The 21,527-nt window shown below is 36.0% G+C and overlaps 3 protein-coding genes across 5 annotated transcripts in view; 2 read left to right on the forward strand and 1 right to left on the reverse strand.

Annotated features, from left to right (window-relative positions):
* LOC107554244 (ras association domain-containing protein 6-like) overlaps positions 1-2,468 on the forward strand; it is an 8,242-nt gene extending 5,774 nt beyond the window's left edge. Inside the window, exons 6-10 of the mRNA XM_016236701.1 lie at positions 233-334; positions 1,150-1,201; positions 1,421-1,539; positions 1,622-1,719; positions 1,861-2,468. Coding sequence (XP_016092187.1) covers positions 233-334; positions 1,150-1,201; positions 1,421-1,539; positions 1,622-1,719; positions 1,861-1,936 — 447 coding nt within the window. The 3' untranslated portion in view covers positions 1,937-2,468. The remainder of the gene's footprint in view (positions 1-232; positions 335-1,149; positions 1,202-1,420; positions 1,540-1,621; positions 1,720-1,860) is intronic.
* Positions 2,469-2,595: 127 nt separating this feature from the next.
* LOC107554235 (L-cystatin-like) lies at positions 2,596-4,215 on the reverse strand. The gene is made up of 4 exons (XM_016236688.1): positions 4,055-4,215; positions 3,509-3,660; positions 3,081-3,182; positions 2,596-2,793 (listed from the first exon to the last, which is right to left on the reverse strand). The coding sequence occupies exons 1-4, from the start codon at positions 4,146-4,148 to the stop codon at positions 2,707-2,709; spliced, it is 435 nt and encodes a 144-aa protein (XP_016092174.1). The 5' UTR covers positions 4,149-4,215; the 3' UTR covers positions 2,596-2,706.
* Positions 4,216-12,396: 8,181 nt separating this feature from the next.
* LOC107554236 (transmembrane protein C5orf28 homolog) lies at positions 12,397-15,886 on the forward strand. Of its 3 annotated transcripts, none has more exons than XM_016236689.1 (3): positions 12,397-12,495; positions 13,063-13,473; positions 15,275-15,886. In XM_016236689.1, exons 2-3 carry the CDS (start codon positions 13,102-13,104, stop codon positions 15,608-15,610), a joined length of 708 nt encoding a protein of 235 aa, XP_016092175.1. In that variant the 5' UTR covers positions 12,397-12,495; positions 13,063-13,101; the 3' UTR covers positions 15,611-15,886. The 3 variants fall into 3 exon arrangements, with proteins under 3 accessions (XP_016092175.1, XP_016092177.1, XP_016092178.1); XM_016236691.1 differs by having other exon boundaries at positions 13,066-13,473; XM_016236692.1 differs by having other exon boundaries at positions 12,402-12,447.
* The last annotated feature ends 5,641 nt before the right edge of the window (positions 15,887-21,527 follow it).

Consider the following 21,527-nt stretch of genomic DNA (forward strand, 5'->3'; position numbering starts at 1 on the left):
GTGTGTGTGTAAAATAGTATATCAGTCTGGCGAGTAAACAAAAAAATGTACTAGTCAATGGCGATTATATTGCCAAGGTGTGTGTAGAGGGTTGAAAGGGGAAATTCTGAACACTTTTCTGGTCATTTTTTCCATACAACAAATACAGCTACAATGGATGGGGACTCAAGTTATTATATAAGTTGTATGAGTCTTTTTAATAGTTAGTTTTAAAGTCATTTTGTTTTTGCAGACATCTATTTTCACACCATCATTTGGCGCAACCACAAATGTGCACATTAACAGCGAGATGACAACACAAGAGGTCATTACACAGCTGCTTCAGAAATTTAAAGTAGGTATTATTACTTTCAATTCAGTGCATAAGTCCTTTAAGGATTATTTAACCCTCTGGTATTGTTCATTTGGGAGTCACACTTGTGTTGTTCATGGTCAAAAGTGAAATCAATGTAATATATATTTTTTTCAATAATATTTTTCCTTTTTTATTTTGTATTTTGAGAGAATTTCATGGTACTATTTAATAGTTATGCAATAATTATGATTTTTTTTTTCATTGAAAATAATAGAAAAATTTCGGTGTCTGTTTTGCACTCTTGATATTTTAGAGTGTCACTCCTTCATTGCTGTTCACTTTTTTCTGCGTCATGAATGATTTGTAGATTATACACAAGAAAGTCTCTGTATGTTCGTATTTTTGTGTATTTCCCATTAATTTCCAATAGTGGTCATATTTGACCATGAACAACACAGGTGTAATTTATTTTTTTATTTTTTTGTGGTCACTAGTGACTGCCATAAAAGTCAGCAAGTTTCGTACCATTTTTTTTTTTTATTCTAAAATGACCGAACAATACCAGAGGGTTAATTATGTTTTCTTCACTGATTATTTCCACACTCAGTTTTGATAGACAAATTAATTTTTTTCCCTTTCTTTTTTTTTTTTTTATGCAGATAGAAAACAATTTTTTTGTGGTCACTAGTGACTGCCATAAAAGTCAGCAAGTTTCGTACCATTTTTTAAAAGAAATTCTAAAATGACCGAACAATACCAGAGGGTTAATTATGTTTTCTTCACTGATTATTTCCACACTCAGTTTTGATAGACAAATTAATTTTTTTCCCTTTCTTTTTTTTTTTTTTATGCAGATAGAAAACAGTCCACATGAATTTGCCCTCTACTGCATTCATCAAATTGGAGGTATGTAGAATTATCGATTCAGATTTATGTATTTTAACCTATAGCTCAAAGCTTAATTCAGTTCTGATTTTAGAAGTAGTTTCATTTCCAAACACAAGACCCCTTTTTTGTTTTGCATGCATTATGCCATGATTCCATCGTTGTTCCAAGATCCAAGAGTCTAGACTTTGCTTAAGTTTACAGAGTCACATTTCTGACCATTCTATCCGTTGTTCGTAGAGAAGCGGAGGTTGAGCAGTTCAGATCTGCCATTACTGGAGCGTGTTCTACAGGGACCATCAAACAGCATCATGAAAATGTTCCTCATGGATGCAGACGAACAGGAAATTAGCCTTGATGTAAGTCTAGCTCTTCAGACATTACAGAAATGTGTTTCCTACACAAATAAAACTAATGTCCCACTTCCACTGATTTTAATAGGTAGCTCAGTACCTCAATTTAGAGATGCCCATTTTGAAGGTAATCCTGCAGAAGCTGGAAGAGCAAGAGAATCAAGAAGTACAAAGAATAATCGCAAAGTAAGTCTAGAGTACTTTATGAAAAACAATACATTTTTTGGCAATCGCTGCATTTGTTTTATCATATTAACTTAGATACGTTTTATACTTATGGACAATTGTGTTATATGAAAGGCTTTAATGTATGTTTATCATATATAGATATCAAAAGGAACGGAGTCTCTTGTTGCAGTGCTTGAAAAAAAAGATGCCGGTTAAAACTGAGACAACTGTATAAATGAAGACTTGGCAACGGGAAACTGTTTCCAACTGTTGTGACGACAACCACAGAGTCAAAAGAGAAATGGAAAATAAAATGGAAATTGAGCTTTCAGGACTAGAAGCCAGGAATCAGGATTGTGAGATGTTCATACAGGATTAAAATTTGTATTTTATATATATAACTTTTAAGCTTTACTGTTAAGTTTGTGGTGATGCTGTATATAATGTAAAATACTTTTCACATAAATGTAATTACAATATTTATCATGTGAGGAAATTAAATAAAATACTGATATTTGATTGGCAGTTTATTTGTGGATTAACTGTTGCTCTATGGCTATACATACTGTATATACTGTGGTTTCTGTTTAAATAAGTTCCAACTGGGTTACTGTAGCATTGTGGAAAGCGTCTGTCAACAGGAGATACTAAACTCAAAAACATTTCAGTCATTTAAAACCACAATTTCATTACATAATTATTTATAATTATCATTACATAATTTGCTTTTGAAAAGTCTTATGAATAATTAATAATCTCACTTTACTATAACATTCTTATCTTTAAAAAAAATAAAAATAATAATAATAATAATAATAATTCTGGGTATTTAACAGAGAGTTGTTTTTTTTTATAAACGTTTAAAAAAAAAAAAAAAAAAAAGATTTCCATTTTGGATAAACTCTATATTAGGCAAAAATAAAATAAAATGTCAAGATAAAGCATATGTGGTCCGCTATATATCCAAAAGTACAAAACTGTAGCAACTTGGAGTCCATGTGGAATTCAAGCAGATCTTCTGCAGGACATCTTCTGCACCTCATGCTCATCAGTCATTACGTCGAGGGTCACCTCAATCTTACATGCCAGTTGCTAAACAAAAAACAAAAAAACAAAGTCAAAGATATAAAAAGTACAGTAATTGTAGTATGCATGTGTAGTTTTTTTTTTTCCACATTGGCTACAATCAATTAGAAATCAAGTATTAAAGGGGTCATATGATGCTTTTTTAAAGATCATTATTTTGTGTATTTGGTGTAACAGAATATGTTGCCATGCTTTAATGTTCAAAAAACACATTATTTTTCAAATACTGTACATTATTGTAGGTCCTCTATGCCCCGCCTCTCTCAAACGCTTCGTAAAAGAAAAGAATCTACCTTTTTTGCCATGCCACAAGCCTCAATATCTGTATCTTCTGATTTGCGGCATTTTGTCTTTCCAAGAGTGGCCTCGATTTTGTAGTTTATCTTATTTGTCACCTGGACACAAAGGTTCCTTGTCATTTAATGTGGATTAATATACATGGTAACACTTTATTTTAAGCACCAATTCTCACTATTAACTATTTGCTTATTAGCATGCATATTACTAGCATATTGGCTGTTTATTAGTTCTTAAAAGGCACATATCAATGCCTTATTCTGCATGACCGTGTTCTAGATCCTTTAACCCTACACCTAAACTTAACGGCTACCAGCAGCAAACTAGGAGTTTATTGAGGGAAAACTAGTTGTAACTAAAGTGTTGCCATACACATGTATACATGAACAATCAGAAAATCTTTATGAAAGCATGAAAGCTGTACCTGAGTGCTGGCCGATGTGACATTGACGAGTTTGAAGTATTTCTTTGCTTTGGACTTCGAGTTGAAGAGCTCGACAGCTTCTTTCGCAGCCTCCTGAACATCTTCCCTCTCGGGACTGGCAAGAGTCCAGCCACCGAGCAGCTCCACATTCCCTGAGAGACATGGACTGAGAATATCTCCAAGACACGTATCTGCAGTGTTTGAGCTCATGAGAGACATGGACTGCACTGTAAATGCTATACATCTCCCCAACAAATACATGCTGCCATGATAATACTAATACTTGTATTTATTTATTTCTTATTTATTTACATTTTACCATGTTAAACTACAGTATTCTGTGAAGCAGCATGCACTTCAATTAGTAGTTGGTGCAAAACACAAAGATAATTAATAGTAATTAAGTAAAGAAGTAGCTATATTATGTTTGTTATAACAGTTCAAGAGTCTCTTTAAAATATTACAATGCACACACACACACAAACAAAGAAAACAAACAAAAAGACATTTTGTCAACAACACAATATAATCAGAACGAGAGCTTACTTGCCACAATTACTTCTTCCTCCAAAGGCTGGTCAGCACTGCTGAAGTGAAACACGGAGAGAAAGGACACGAGGAGCAGAAAGCAGATATCCATGACTCTCGGCTGTGTGATCTCTGAGTGAATGTGGAGACAGCTTTAGGAATCTGCAGTGTAGTCACGGAATGCCCAACGCCCTTCCCGCCAGTGAGGGTGGAGTGAGTGTGACGCCCACGCACTTAATGATGCCTGTGAGGGTGAATCCACTCAGACGGTGAGTCAAGGCAAAACATGATTTAAGTGTGTGTGTGTGTGTGTGACCTAGGACAGACAACGAGGAAATAAAGGGTAGGCCTAATCTGTTTATGCCGTAATCTGCCAGCCGGCCGGCTGTCAGTGCATATAGGCAGCTTTCAGTGTAATTTAACTTCCTGTCACTTACAGGTGAAGATTACAATGAGTTTAACTACACTTGAGAACAAACGTCACTGCTTGATAAATGTTTCACTTCTTTGTTGGACAAAATTCTCTGAGATTCCACATTAGCCCGGTTCTGTCAACACTGCACTGGCTACCTATTAAACATCGTATTGATTTTAAAATCTTGCTTACTACTTATAAAGCCCTGAATGGTTTAGCACCTCAGTATTTGAACCAGCTCTTGTTACATTATAGTCCTTCACATCTGCTGCGTTCTTAAAACTCTAGCAATTTGATAAAACCTAGAATATCAAAATCAACTGCGGGCGGAAGATCCTTTTCCTATTTAGCGCCCAAACTCTGGAATAACCTACCTAACATTGTTTGGGAGGCAGACACACTCTGTCAGTTTAAATCTAGATTAAAGACCCATCTCTTTAACCTGGCTTACACATAACACATTTCTAATATTCAAATCCGTTAAAGGATTTTTAGGCTGCATTAATTAGGTCAACCGGAACCGGGAACACTTCTCATAACACCCGATGAACTCGCAACATCGCTAGAAGAATGGCATCTACGCTAATATTAGTCTGTTTCTCTCTTATTCCGAGGTCACCGTAGCCACCAGATCCAGTCTGTATCATGTCCTCTGTTCTGTTGGGTGAATGGACAAAATTCTCTGAGATTCCATAGTTGTATTATTATTATTATTATTATTATTTATTTATTGTATTATATATTTACTTATTTTACAGATACTATAAAAGAGAAACAGTTATTTTGCATTGGTCCTATCAATTTTATGTGATTGATTTTCAATTGTTTATTTTAAATGTAACAAAAACAATTATTCAATTCGTGATGTTGGGTGAATTAATTGGTGAATAATGTAAAACATTACAGCAAATGTCAATATTCCTTTCAAAAATGGCATAGGCTATTCCTAATTTTGACAATTAAATACTCCCTTTATTATATTTTCTTTTTTATTACACATTTCAATATACAAAAATAATAGTTGGTCATTATGGGTGATACTATTTAAAATATTTACATTAATTTATTGATATTTATTTGCATGTATTTATAATGTTAGACATTATAGGTGCAAACACTCTTTTTTATGTAATTTTTTTTTTTTTTGCGAAGTTCTGTTGATGTTAAGAAGTTGGGATTTCTGTGCCAAAGTGTAAACAATAAAATCCAAAGCATATTGCATACAAAAATACAACAAATTAATATCACACAGACATTTTTTAAAAAATCCGTCTTACATATGTAGGTTATTTATAAGGTTATTATTGTAAATTTAATCTAAACTAAAACTTTAAAATTGATTTCTGAATGAGATATATTTGCATATATAGTGTCAAGTATATGTCCTCTGTTTTCTTTAAAAAAAATTGTCATAAGTTGCTTATACTCTAAACACTATAATGATTCTTTAAACACTGTACAAACTCTAAACCCCAAAAAACATGTTTTGCTGGTCCCAGGAGCATAATCAGTCATTTGTCCTGAACGGTGATAGTGTCCAAATACCTCTCACCAAGGCCACATTTAAAAAAAAATCTATAACAAGTACTACAAAAATCACACCCTTCCTGCATAACAAAAGTCCAGACAAAACAACCAGCCCATTGTCACATGCTGACAGATGAGATTTTTAAACTAAATATCACCAGTGCTCTATAAAATACTAGGCTGTTCATAATTTTTTGCCTTGTTTGCAATCAACTATATTGCACTTTTCTTGTGGCAGTGTGACAGTTCATTCATCTCATCTAGCCTTAGGTCATGTCTGTATATGATTACATTTCGGACCAGTGTTGACATCCTAGCCTTTGTAATTATATCGTGTGATGTACTATGGTATTATATTCATTGCGTAACTGTTTGGATCACTTGATTTGATGATAGAATGATTTACACTCATTAAAAAAAACAAATGGTTACAAAAACAACAATGGTTTCAAATTGGTACTCATCAGGCCCAAGGATTTTACTTTGTCATGGAAATATCAGGGTGTAGATGAGAAACATCCTCTAAGATCACTCACGTCATCAAGTATGAGATGATTACAGTCTCTTTTAAGGACTATGATAACCTCAGTTCACGCTGTCATACTGGTCTACACAGTCACAGTGCTAAGCTAAGCCCAACAGGGCCCAATACTGTTAAAAAGCTGTTCTCTTCTATGAGATTCCTTAAAGGTCCCATGACATGCTGCTTTTTGGATGCTTTTATATAGGCCTAAGTGGTCCCTAGTACTGTATCTGAAGTCTCTTTCCCGAAATTCAGCCTTGGTGCAGAATTTCAGCCACTACGAGCCAGTCCCACAATGAGCTTTCCTTAGGATGTGCCATTTCTTTGTCTGTAGCTTTAAATGCTAATGAGGAGGAGAGAGGCGGGGCAACTGCCATGCTTCGCTCGTTTGCAAGCCATGATGTCTCTCGAGGAAAAATAAATATTGCGCTCACCTCGCACGGTGGTAGCTCATTTTCTCATGGGTGGGCCAAATTCTCTGGGCGGGCAAAGCAGAGAAAGGGGAGGTAACCTTTCCCCGTATGACGACATAAAGGGAAGCTTCCAGATTGGGCCATCTGTGCTTTCATTTTCTCAAAGGCGAAGCAGGATACCCAGGGCTCGGTTTACACCTATCGCCATTTCTAGTCACTGGGGCACCATAGGCAGGCTAGGGGAACTCATATTAATGTTAAAAAAACCTCATAAAGTGAAATTTTCATGCCATGGAACCTTTAAGGACTTGAACCAATGATGAACTCTTAAAACCCATCTGACATACGCAGACCGCATGTGTATTTAGGTTAGTGATAAACGAAAAGTTTTAAAGAGTGACAATCAAGTGCTGTATTTATGAATGTGCATGTACAATAGCTAAATATCTTTATAATGTTGCATATCTTGTGTTTAGAACAGGTAATGATTCTAGTCATAAGTAACGAACAACGTGTGTGTATTTATTGTTTTAGACAACTCAATACATTTTACAGATTATTTGTTGCATTAATCATGACTGAAACAGAAAGCCCTAATTTGTATAATTTTAAATTATGTATGGAATGCTGAAAGCTTTATTTATTCTATTTATATAACAAATATTTCCCCAGCAGATAGCAGCATCTTTGATTCCATTTCTTGTGTGTTAATAAGGAAATAATGTACACATGTATATGGGCACCAAAAATACTCAATATACGTAGATCAGGGAAATAAATCAAATTATCATCAAATCAACAATTTGAAGGACCGATTTGTTTTCCACTAATATCTTCTTCTTTTTTTTGGCCCCACGAAACACGGTGGGGCTATCCACTTTGTAAAATGGATGGATGAATGATAAATGGGTGATTCAGCTGCCGGCGCCATTCTGGCAAGACATTCGGCACGCGACTCTCACAGTGCATTATGGGTATTCTATAGCTGTCGAGTGCACATCAGGGCTGCGTTCAGCTCCGACAAAAACGGTGCAAAACGTTTTTTAAACGGAAACGGTGCGCGCTGAGCTCTGTTCTGATGAAGCAAGAGTTGCAGCTATGGCGGCTGAGAAGGACATTCTTTGTGTTCTTTCTGAAGAATTTTCGGAGCCTGATGAAATCGGTATAAATACGTGTTTAATACTGCCAAACACGCTCGATGGTATAGTCACCGCCCTTGCCCTCCAGAATAAAAGAGAACATCCCAATCCAGTGAAGGGGTTTGTGCAAACTGTGGTTCCTAATTATTGTGATCCAACATCTGCCTCGCATTTCAGGTGAAGGATAATCCCCTTCTTACCTCCGAGACTGTGTTATGATCTATATGACCTTATTATTTTTATTGTGAGTATTCAGCTCATCATAATTGCTGATCGCTGTTGTTGTGCTATGATATTGTAATATTTACCATTATATAATCAGAGGGGTATAGAAAAGTTTATGAAAGTGTCACTCCATAATACAATAGCAAAATATATAAATACTGTATGTATAGTATTTTTATGTTACATTAATCAGTGTCTAGCACACCTTCCGAAGGAAAGGATATGGACCAGAAGACATTGCAATTACTAAATGATATTTAGACAGACTTAAAGAAGTTCCAGATCTATACTTGTGCTCTTATTATTTAAGTTATTTTGCCTTTAATGTAAATAAACATGTGTAAACAATATACTTGCTCTTGTGAATTTATTTTGATGTTAATTACATTGTGTGAGCTGTCTCTTTAATACCGCGTGGTTTATATACATGTTGCTGCTGATTGGGCTGACATGTTTGACACACCCACCAAACAAGAGAAAACGCATCTCAAACCCCGTTGCACACCGTTTCCGGAAAACATGTCGTTCAAACCGGAAACCGTAGCAAAACGTTGCACACCGGTTTGAGCTTGAACTTGCCCCAGTTGTACACTCGTTATTGCAGTGCATTGTGGGATTGAAGGTTTCGGACACCAATAAAAATGCCTGTCCCCTCAAATAGTGCCCTATTTAGAAGACAATTTCAGACACAGGGTATATTTTAGAATAATTTAAATATAATACCTCAAATCATTTGTACAGACCGAATTTCTCCAATTCAATCTGCTGCTTTGGGTTTCTCTGCAGACAACGTTCTGTGCTGAGAGATGGGAGAGATGTCTTGTTATTACCTTAAACTTCACATTTATCCACAAGACTGACTTCTATAAAGCCACTCGGATTAGATGTTCCTTTTCCTGCATTGGTTCTATTTTGTGTGATTCAGATTTACAACTGACCATTGCTGGTCTTTGGTCCAGATGTTATCATGCATGTTTTCCAGTTCATGTTCTTCTGGAAACTCCCCAAACAGCGTTACAAACAAGATATTGAACAAATTCAAACAAGTACACACGGGGGCATACGATGCTCTAGGACCAGAATGTACTGTCTGAAACTCGATAATCTCAGGAAACCTGGGGCTTTACTGGCTAGAATTTTATCAGGTTTAGCTCATTTCTGGGTACAAATTTGTCCACAAAATATGGTTAAGTAGGCACAAACACAGACACATATAAAAGACATAAAACACACCGGCTCAAATGGAGACAAAATTAGACTAGTCCTGGACAAATGCTGCGTCCCAATTTGCATACTATCCGTCCTAAATAGTATTCGAAAATAGAATTAGTATGTCCCAAATCATAGTATGTTTAAAAAAGTATGCCAAAGATTCCCGGATGGTCTACTACTGCCGGTTAGAATTCGAAGTGCAGATCGATGCACACTCTCAGTGCGTTCCAAATGGGATATATCGCCCTCCGAATGGCACTTCGGAGTGAAAACGATCATGGCCGCCATATTGAAGGTGTCGTTCCAAACCGAAGTGCTCAAAACTGGCCACTTCAAAGGGCCCTTCGGAATGAAGGATTTCGAAGGGTACAACTGATGGACACTTCGGGCTCCCATGATCCTTTGCGCAGATTCTTTGCATGATGACGGCGCCTCCGTGTGGGCACGTAATGATGGGCACTTCATGGGCACTTCAAGAAACAGTTGTTTGGTCCCCTACACCCTTCAACCCTTCGAAGCTCTCACTCCGGAGGGTAAACCCTTTGAAGGATGGAACACAGGGTCTAACGGCTAATATTGCTCACAGCTGTGGACGAGGATTCGTTTAGAACTACAAACATGCATAACAAGTGTTAAAAAACTGCAAACATGGCAGATATACGCGACCGACGGACAAGTAGAGAAATTAAAGGATTTGAGTGATAAATAAGCAATGTCTAACCTGATGAAAAATATGAATTTAATGTTATCCACGTTATAGTTCATCTGCAGCAACACTGTGAACTTTTATAATGATACGTTTGGTCATTAACTCTTAAATGCATCATTATGCAAACACATGAGCAGAGTTCTTGGCATGATAGACCCGCGACTAGCAGATCAACGTGCCTCTTCATTTCTCTCCAGTACGGTAGGGAATCAAATTAAACGAAATGTGGATGATGTTAACTGTGACAAGATGATTGACAGGGCAGTTTAAACAGTGACAGAAAGCACGTAACTAAGCAACAGAGCGTCCGTTAAAGAAACAACTATGACGAAGTAGTATGTCCCAAAGCTTGCCTACTATAATTCTTCTACATACTCAAACGTATGTACTTTTTTTCACAAAAATAGTACATACTTTTAAGGCATAGTATAAGTACACTGTAAAAAATTACCATGAATTTAATGGTAAAAGACTGTAAAAATGCTACAGTAAAAGCCTGTTAAATGGTTAATGGTAAATTCCTCTACTATATACAGTGAAAAACTGTATTGGACATTACATGTATTGGACATTAATTTTACGGTAGTATACTGTTTTTGGAAGTGAAAAAGAATGTATAATTTACAGTGAATAACATTCCCAGAATTCCCTGCGTTACATTTCAAATTTGATGTTTTTTTTGTTGAAATAACTGTTTCGTCTTAGTTTTTTCCTATCAATTTTGTATATTAGGCTTGTGTGTTACACCTAATGTTGTTAAATGAATGTTTATTGCATTATTTCAGTTTCACGTGTGTTAGCGTGATGGTGTTTAGCGTTTGTATGAATGACATGTGCACCTTCTATATATGTTAGTATTTAAAAGCTGCTTGTGATGGGCTTTGCTTCATCATGTGACTTTCTCATCACCTCCTGCATTTGGTGGTTATCAGTGTATTACAAAGCTACAAAACAGATTTCAGTACTTCAATAGGTTGGTATATTAACATTATATCAGTTAATGAAATTACGGTATTTAAGTGTAAATTTAAGTTAAAACTGTAAAACCTAAAACGTTTCTACAGTATTTTTTACGGTAAAATTCCGGCAACCACAGCTGCCGTTTTTTTACCGTAAATTTTACGGAATTTTTTTTACAGTGTACGCAAATTGAGACGCAGCAGAACTGTTGACAAATGGTAGTTTATCGATAACTATCTTTATCTAAAAAAAACAACAACACACATTTGTGATCTGTGATTAATGTTAATATGAGATGTTTAAATTGAAAACAGTGACTGAGAAGAGAAACGGAGAGAGCACGGCCTACCTTCAAAACTGATATATTCTACGCCCTTATTGGAGATTAAACCACCACCTGATCAACAACAACAACATAAATAAATACAAAATATTTGTAAAATAATTCTTTGCAATTACTATGCATGGAAAGTCCACATTATTTCAATTCAGTTAACCCTGAACAGACATTTAAAGTTTCATTTAATTTAAATTCTAAGCACATAGAGCATGTTTGACAGGTCGGTCAGGCCTGACAGGTCAAGTGCTATAAATAGTGAACATGGACATACTAAAAGAGTGCTTATAAAGGACAGAGTGAGAGGCTCTATAGTCTTTGGTTCTGTCCACCTTATTTTCCCCATAAGAGCGGTGTTTGGCTTCCGGTCTCATCCACTTCCAGCTATTTTTAGCTGTACAAAACAGCTCGTTTTTCTGCTTGATATTGCAAACTGGTGTTTCTTAGCATATTATTTTAATGTATTGTCTTAATTATGAACACACTGGGTTATAGAACTTTACCGTTTATTACACTTTATTATTATTATTATTATTTATTATTATTCAGAAAACAGCTTACTTCCATATTGAAAAAGGGCAAACAAGGCTGTAGATGTTGTAAATACAAAAAAAATAAAATAATAACCTGAAGGCCGTCAGTAGTCAGTGTTAATTTGAGAGAGAGAAAAGGTCGTTGTTTTAGAACATTAAAGCCCAGAGTTTTCCCAGAATATCCTATTCTCTTTAAATGAAATGTTTACCAAAACAACTGTCTGAAGAAACAACGGCATTTGCTGTACATATACATTTATTCACAAGTTTTAAAATCTATGGTTACCTCCTGACTCGTGTTGGGATCATTTCATTTCGACTCGCGATTCATTCAATGGAACCGATTCAGTGACTCGTGAATCAAGCCTCACTAGGAACAAACAGTCCGTTGTCAGACCGCCGGTGAGGAGAGAAGACTGTGTGTGTGAATACAGCAGTCTTCTCATTTAGTGTTATCAGCGGCTGTGTGAGTACAGTACCGGGTTAGGGGTTTTATGTGAATGTTGTTATCTTCGCTAATAAATGCAGTCTTTTGCCTTGAGCAGTGAGTTAGCTGATGAGCTAACGTTAGTTAGCAGCAAAGCTAATGCTAATTTTGTAAGAATAACCCTCGCTAGACAAAGATGTCCAGTTATAATACTGATTTATGTATTCATTTCAATGTAAAATCACAATTGCACTGCAGTTTTGCAAGACTTAAAACATTACATGCGGAATATCCCGACAGCCTGCATCTCATTATACTTTAATGCAATGATTTTATATTGTCTTTCTTTTTGATTCTTGCCGTTATATAAATACATATTGCCCGTTTGTTTTCAGGTCGTATATGTCAGTATGTGTTTATATATAACTCTGTTGATAACATTATTATGAATGTTTGATCTGTTCATGCCTTTATTGAAGATGTGCAACCATTATGCGTTAATTCACAGGTTTAAGCTGTTATTTTGAGAGCACTGTCTGCTATCATAACCACATGAAACAGTCTCACATCAGCGCGCTGTAATCTGAGTGTGCTTGTGTCTTCCAGCAGATCAGGCTGCGGACCCCTCCATGGAAGAGGCCAGCGATGAGGGGCTTTTACTCCAAGCTGGACTCCTCGTCTCTGGGCATGGCGATGCCCCTGAACCTGGCCGTGGAGACTGAGAAAGCTCAGGCCCTGCTCCAGACCTTCAGCACTGCCTCTCTGTTAGCCAGCGCGGGCCTGGGCGCTTTCTGCTTCCTCGCCGACCACTTCCTGACGCTCCCCCTCATCCAGCAGCATCTGTGGCTCAGGGCTGTGCTCGATAACGCCGTCCACGGCATCATCGGGCTCTGGTCATGGGCCATCGTCATCGGGTTGAGGAAGAAAAGTAACTTCTATGAAGTCGTCTTGGCCGGGTTTCTGGCTTCTGTCATCGACCTGGACCACTTCTACGTGGCTGGATCATTGTCGCTCAAAGTGAGGCCTTTTTGTTTCTTTTATTAGCATTTGAAAACCTTTTTTTTTTTTTTTGCATTGAATTCCATTTTTTGCCCCCATTACAGTAATGAGAATTGGGTAATTCTAAATTAATAAATATATTTATAATTCTAGAATTATTTATTTGAATCTTAATTAAATGCTTAATTGTTCTGAAAATACTGCATTATTATTATTATTATTATTTAGTGCTGGGCAATGATTAATCGTGATTAATCGCATCCAAAATAAAAGTTTTTGTTTACATAATATATTTACTTGCATTTAAATGTATATTTTATATTCATATAAAATATACATAAAAAATATTATGTTTTTACTTATTAATGATAATATTTAATATTTTATCATTTTATTTAAACCTTATAAAATTACAGCCAACTAGAAAGCAATCAGTTTCTGATTCTGTTGTCGCGTCAATTTAACAACTTAAAGTGCTGTCACATTTATTGTTTTTTGTGAGTGAAATCCATCCATTTCAATAAGAATCCACGCAATCAGAAATTTTGCTTATGGGCGAAGGATTTCATATCAGGTTCAAGCTGGTCATGCAAATTCACTCACTGTAAAAAAAAATCCGTAAAAAACCAGCAGCTGTGGTTGCCGGAATTTTACCGTAAGAAATTCGGAAGCAACGTTTTAGGTTTTACGGTTTTAACTTAAATGTACAGTTAAATACCGTACTTTCATTAACTGATATAATGTTAATATACCAACCTATTGAAGTACTGAAATCTGTTTTGTAGCTTTGTAATACACTGATAACCACCAAATGCAGGAGGTGATGAGAAAGTCACATGATGAACCAAAGCCCATCACAAGCAGCTTTTAAATAAAAACATATAAAGAAGATGCACAGTGTGTCATTCACACAGACACTAAACACCATCACGGTAACACACATGAAACTGAAATAATGCAATAAACATTCATTTAACAACATTAGGTGTAACACACAACCCTAATATACAAAACTGATAAGAAAAAACTAAGACGAAACAGTTATTTCAACAAAAATACATCAAATTTGAAATGTAACGCAGGGAATTCTGGGAATGTCAATTCACGGTTATTCACTGTAAATTATACGATCTTTTTCACTTCAAAAAACGCTATACTACCGTAAAATTAATGTCCAATACATGTAATGTCCATTACAGTTTTTCACCGTATATAGTAGGGGAATTTACCATTAACCATTTAACAGGCTTTTACTGTAGCATTTTTACAGTCTTTTACCGTTAAATTCACAGTCATTTTTTACAGTGTGGTGACCAACAGAAAGCCGTTTTGTTTGAAAGTGGCTTCTGTGTGAGCTGTGCTTCATACATCACTACACTATTCATGACTATTTACGTTTTTTGTCTGGAAAATTTTGCTGAAAAAAGATGACTGCACGATGAGATCATGTCCAAGTCTGACTTGCAAAAATGCCAAGAACGATTCAAAAGACTCAGAATGAAGCATTTGTGAATAGATTTGTTTTTTACCAGCAAACACGACTGCGCCAATGAGACTGCAGCATATATATATAATATAGACATGATCAATAGGCTATATATAAGATATTTTTAGTATTTCTATGACTATGACCAATGTAATCCCTTTGTTATTAGACACTCTTGCTTACAAGATAAAATGATCAAGGCTGACAGCACATAATGCTTTTATGCAATGGCATTAGTAACTCAAAGTTTGCTACATTCACTCTAAGGAGACCGTCATATTGATCAGTGCAACACGCGGCTTTAACCTAGTTTGTGTGCTTGTGTTGATGCAGGCTGCTGTGAATCTGCCGCACAGGCCTCCGCTGCACTGCTCCACCCTGATCCCAGCGCTCTGCTTCTCTCTGCGCCTCCTCATGTGGGCCTGCCGGCTCAAGGACTCCTGGTGCTCCCTGCCCTGGATGTTGTTCATCTCGCTGGCGTCGCACCACATCCGCGACGGCGTTCGGCGCGGTCTCTGGGTGTGTCCGTTTGGAAACACGGCGCCCATCTCTTACTGGCTGTACGTCACCATCACAGCCACTCTGCCTCACCTGTGCTCGGTGCTCATGTATCTGACCGGCACCAGAGACATGATCTCCACCAAACACGGGGTCGCCATCGACGTCTGAAACACTGGCTTGATCGTTTATTTTTCTTTCTTTATTTTTCCCAGCAAAAACATGGCACTGGATATATTTCCATTAGCTCTTTGCCTCATCGCCAATCCAATGTAATTCGTCCTCCTTCCTTGAGAGATTTTCAGTATGTTTGATACTTTTAACTACTGTGGTCATTCAGGTATCAGTGTGAAATCAGGTTGTATTTACTGTGAAGACTGTGAGTATTTTAATATGTATGAAGTAGATTAGGGTTGGGCGATTAAAAAAAAAAAAAAAAAGATCATTTTGCAGCCTTTTTGTACAATATGCTATATATATATATTTGATATAAAAATCCATTAGAGAGCAAATAGAGAAATTATATTATAGTATAGTTTCAATATTTGCTGATTTGGATTTAGATTCTCATTGCTGGCAAGTAGATAATATTTAATTATTCTTAAAATCTAATAATTTATTAATATGCATCAATGTAACAGTATAAAGTAGGGATGTAACGATTCACTCAAGTCACGATTCGATTCACGGTTTTGATTTCACGATTCGAGTCACCATTTTTTTTTTTTTTTTTTTTACAAAATGAGATTTAAGACAAATTAAAAATTAAATGTTCCCTTTTTTTTTTGCTTGGACAAAATGCTGCACGTTTCTTTGTGAAATTGTAATATAACACTATAATATACTAATATAGCACTGGCATATTATTGCTCTTTTGTTAGTTTTGATTGCTTCTATTCTCCTCATTTGTTAGTCGCGTTGGATAAAATGTAAATATAATGTAAATGTAAATAACAAAACTAAATTTACATTTTAAAACAAGCCCCAAGTCAAATAAATAAGTAACACAAATAAAAGACATCTCGTCATATAAACAAAATAAAGCTTTGTCGGTGCTCTTTCCTTTTAAAATTAGAGGCAACCACTGCATTTTAATCATGATCCAAACAAAGATGCTGCATACATGCAACACGAGCAGAACGATTCACTCAAGTCACGATTCGATTCACGATTTTGATTTCACGATTCGAGTCACCATTTTTTATTTATTTTTTTTTACAAAATGAGATTTAAGACAAATTATAAATTAAATGTGTCCTTTTATTATTGTTGGACAAAATGCTGCACGTTTCTTTGTGAAATTGTAATATAACACTATAATATACTAATATAGCACTGGCATATTATTGCTCTTTTGTTAGTTTTGATTGCTTCTATTCTGTTAGTCGCGTTGGATAAAATGTAAATATAATGTAAATGTAAATAACAAAACAAAAAAACTAAATTTACATTTTAACAAGCCCCAAATCAAATAAGTTACACAAATAAAAGAAATCTCTTCATATAAACAAACGAAGGCTTTGTCTGTGCTCTTTCCATCTCCATTTAGAGGCAACCACTGCATTTTAATCATGATCCAAACAAAGATGCTGCATACATGCAACACGAGCAGTTTTTAATCTAAATTAGATTGTATAATTTCCAAATTTGAAGCAAAAACAGAATGGTTTGACTTCAGTTTTGTGAAACTATACATAAAAAAATATCTGCATGAAACCAAAACGGCAGACGAGCTGAACGAGACGCAGATGCACTCTCTGCCAGCAGGTGACGCTTAAAACGTTTCATTGGATTCCGCTGTAAACAAAGCAGCGCTGCGCTTATAAACTTTAATATGCATTATACAGAGGCAAGATGAAAAGAAAAAATACCATCTAAACTTTTCTAAAGACAGTAAGTTCCCCTCAGACATACATTCATATAAACTCCTACACCTAACTGAATCGCGATTTGTTTAGCATCTCAACCGATTTGAATCGTCACATATTTGAATCGATTTTCATCCGGCTCGCGGTTAATCGTTACATCCCTAGTATAAAGTAATAAACAGCATTACCTGCCTATATTCAAACACCACACAAAGATGTCGATGAGCAATTTGAGTGATGAACAAACAAACAAATTGCTAATTTATAGTTGTGAATTAACTCGCTTAAGATTGTGCCGTCACATTAGCGAAATTTTGTCGAAAACCGCAAAAAAGGTCCGTTATCAGTAGTGTGGGGATGCAGCTTTTTTTGGTCGGTTAACGCGAAAGAGTCACATGACCAACTTGAACCTGTTGTGAAACCTGCGTGCGGAAATCGTTTGCCCTCCTGATTGTGTGAAAATTAGTGCAACTGCGGTGAACCTAAATCTTAAAGCCGTTGTTGCTACTGAAATTCAATTTATAAAAAAGTATCTGTTTTAATGCTTGCGATAAAAGGAAGCATTGCGAAACTATTAAAGTAACTTAATAGCTTCATAAAAAGTGCTTTTAAATCTAGTTCTAGAATTTATATCGCCAGCAAAATGGATGTGAATGTTGGCTATTATCGCCCAGCCCTAGTTTAGATGGTCTGGAATCACTCTTACGAACCTTACTTAAAAGCTTCAGCATTGTGGCGTCATATTTCTATTCTCCTCATTTGTTAGTCGCGTTGGATAAAATGTAAATATAATGTAAATGTAAATAACAAAACTAAATTTACATTTTAAAACAAGCCCCAAGTCAAATAAATAAGTAACACAAATAAAAGACATCTCGTCATATAAACAAAATAAAGCTTTGTCGGTGCTCTTTCCTTTTAAAATTAGAGGCAACCACTGCATTTTAATCATGATCCAAACAAAGATGCTGCATACATGCAACACGAGCAGTTTTTAATCTAAATTAGATTGTATAATTTCCAAATTTGAAGCAAAAACAGAATGGTTTGACTTCAGTTTTGTGAAACTATACATAAAAAAATATCTGCATGAAACCAAAACGGCAGACGAGCTGAACGAGACGCAGATGCACTCTCTGCCAGCAGGTGACGCTTAAAACGTTTCATTGGATTCCGCTGTAAACAAAGCAGCGCTGCGCTTATAAACTTTAATATGCATTATACAGAGGCAAGATGAAAAGAAAAAATACCATCTAAACTTTTCTAAAGACAGTAAGTTCCCCTCAGACATACATTCATATAAACTCCTACACCTAACTGAATCGCGATTTGTTTAGCATCTCAACCGATTTGAATCGTCACATATTTGAATCGATTTTCATCCGGCTCGCGGTTAATCGTTACATCCCTAGTATAAAGTAATAAACAGCATTACCTGCCTATATTCAAACACCACACAAAGATGTCGATGAGCAATTTGAGTGATGAACAAACAAACAAATTGCTAATTTATAGTTGTGAATTAACTCGCTTAAGATTGTGCCGTCACATTAGCGAAATTTTGTCGAAAACCGCAAAAAAGGTCCGTTATCAGTAGTGTGGGGATGCAGCTTTTTTTGGTCGGTTAACGCGAAAGAGTCACATGACCAACTTGAACCTGTTGTGAAACCTGCGTGCGGAAATCGTTTGCCCTCCTGATTGTGTGAAAATTAGTGCAACTGCGGTGAACCTAAATCTTAAAGCCGTTGTTGCTACTGAAATTCAATTTATAAAAAAGTATCTGTTTTAATGCTTGCGATAAAAGGAAGCATTGCGAAACTATTAAAGTAACTTAATAGCTTCATAAAAAGTGCTTTTAAATCTAGTTCTAGAATTTATATCGCCAGCAAAATGGATGTGAATGTTGGCTATTATCGCCCAGCCCTAGTTTAGATGGTCTGGAATCACTCTTACGAACCTTACTTAAAAGCTTCAGCATTGTGGCGTCATATTTAGCTTAGTGGTATAGATTCGTCTATTCAAATAATGCTGTTTTATTGCTTTTATTTGGAGCCACAGACACTAGGCTTGATTCATGATGTGTCCGATGTGCCGAGCGTTGAGAATGGATGTGTGTTGATGCTCTTTGTGCTTGTGAGAGCTGTGTTTGCAGTTGAGGATCACTGTAGGCATACTGGAAGGACAGTATTCTTTCTGTAGTGTATTTAAGCAGCAGAAAACACTGGTGGACCTAGTTTAACTCGGAAAAGGCTTTATGGATAAGCCTTTTAAAATGGTACGGAAAACAGAAATGCTTTCTATTGTTATAAAGATTATTGCTGCCTTTTAAGCCACAGGCTTTGGAATAACTGTAAATATGACTTGCCGACTTGTTGGAGTGCTTATTTCCAAACCACTCCGAACTTTTAAATGATTAAATTAGAACTGTTATTAACTCTTTGTATACACACTGCAGTTTAACTTCTTGGCAATTAATCAAGGTCCCCTAGTTAAGAATAGTTCAACCTGAAAATGTGCTCACCCTCAGGCCAGCCAAGATTAGGATGAGTTTGTGTCTTCATCAGATTTGGAGAAATGTAGCATTGCATCAGTGTCTCAGCAGTGAATGGGTGCCGTCAGAATGAGAGTCCAAACAGCTGATCAAAACAATAATCCACAGCACTCCAGTCCATCAGCTAATGACTTGAGAAGCCAAAAGCTGCATGTTTGTAAGAAACAAATCCATCAAGACATGTCATTTCTGGCCAAAATATGAATCTGCTTCATAATAAGCTTCCTCCAGTGAACAAATCTCCTGTTGTCTCTCACATCAAAATCCACTGACAAACTTGTTTAGAGCTGTTTTGGACTGTTTTGGCTTTTTTTTTTTCTGAATTAGACGAGACGACAACGTCACTGGAGGAAACATTGTTATGGATTATGGACTTGTATTTTAGCTGAAAGCAACAGTTTGATGTTAAAATGTCTTTATGATGGATTTGTTTCAGGCAGGTTTTTTACTTCGTAAGCTGTTAACTGATGGACTGGAGTGGTGTGGATTATTGTGATGTTTTTATCAGCTGTTTGGCCTCTCATTCTGACGGCACCCATTCACTGCAGAGCACCCACTGCTGAGACACTGATGCAGTGCTACATTTCTCCAAATCTGATTCCCAAACTCATCTACATCTCTTGGATGACCTGAGGATGAGTACATTTTCCTATGAACTATTCCTTTTTTCTTTTCTAAAATTGTATTCAGTTGTGTGCCATCATAGTTGTTTTAATACTTTAAATCGATATGAAGTAAGCAGACACAAAAACAAAATGTGTTGTTACAGACTGCTGTTGGACTACAGATCTCGGACTAAATACTCACTTTGGCTTTCAATTGTTCAATATTAGTGTTTACAGTACAATGTGTGGTTGATTTAGCATTGTGGTTGTATGCTACCACTCAAAAGTTTTGGATTATTCTACTTGTTCTTTGTTAATATTTCCAATATCGTACAGGGATAATACTCTTAATACCCAAAAATGTTCAATCAAATCTTGTATTTTTATCTTTGTTGCCCCATTTTGTCTAGATTCACTGTTTCAGAAATGTTTGTTAAATGGGCACAAACTAATTTCCGCCATTATAAACGGTTAAAATATTTTAAGATTTTGAGGAGTATAACTTGTCTTGTTTTCAAACTTTTGACTGGCGGTGCAAAAACAGCTTTTTTTCACTACAGTGGAAACGTGTGTGTGCTGATATGCTTATTTTGAGAAATAGTGATAGAATTGTGCATGTATTCATTTGTTATGGTAATAAGGGAATAAGTTATATTTGTGGTTTGATGCCTAATGCTTAAATCAGTTGTCGAGGCCTTTTCAAACCTGCAGAGGGAGCTGTAGACCAACTCCAGCCATGTGTTTTATTATTATTATTATTATTAATGCCACTTTATTTATTCATTTTCTGTTTTTTGTTAATTATTTAACTAAATATGTATTTATATGCTTTTGTTTGCACATCATTTCGATTTGTCAGTAGTGTGGTGTTGATGCATTGTCAAGAAATGACTAAAAGCATTATTTATTTCTGAAAACTGTCACCCGTCACACTAAAGGTGCACATGCATCCTTCTGTTCCACTGGCTTTCTGTCTTCTTTTGTTGCTTCTGATTCCCTCCACTTTGAAGCCACAATGAAGCTCCATTTGATATACTTGAAGATGTCGGTGTATTGTCAGGCAT

This window comes from Sinocyclocheilus grahami, unplaced genomic scaffold (assembly GCF_001515645.1).
Source record: "Sinocyclocheilus grahami isolate Dianchi unplaced genomic scaffold, SAMN03320097.WGS_v1.1 scaffold495.1, whole genome shotgun sequence".
Classification (NCBI taxonomy): Eukaryota; Metazoa; Chordata; class Actinopteri; order Cypriniformes; family Cyprinidae; genus Sinocyclocheilus; species Sinocyclocheilus grahami.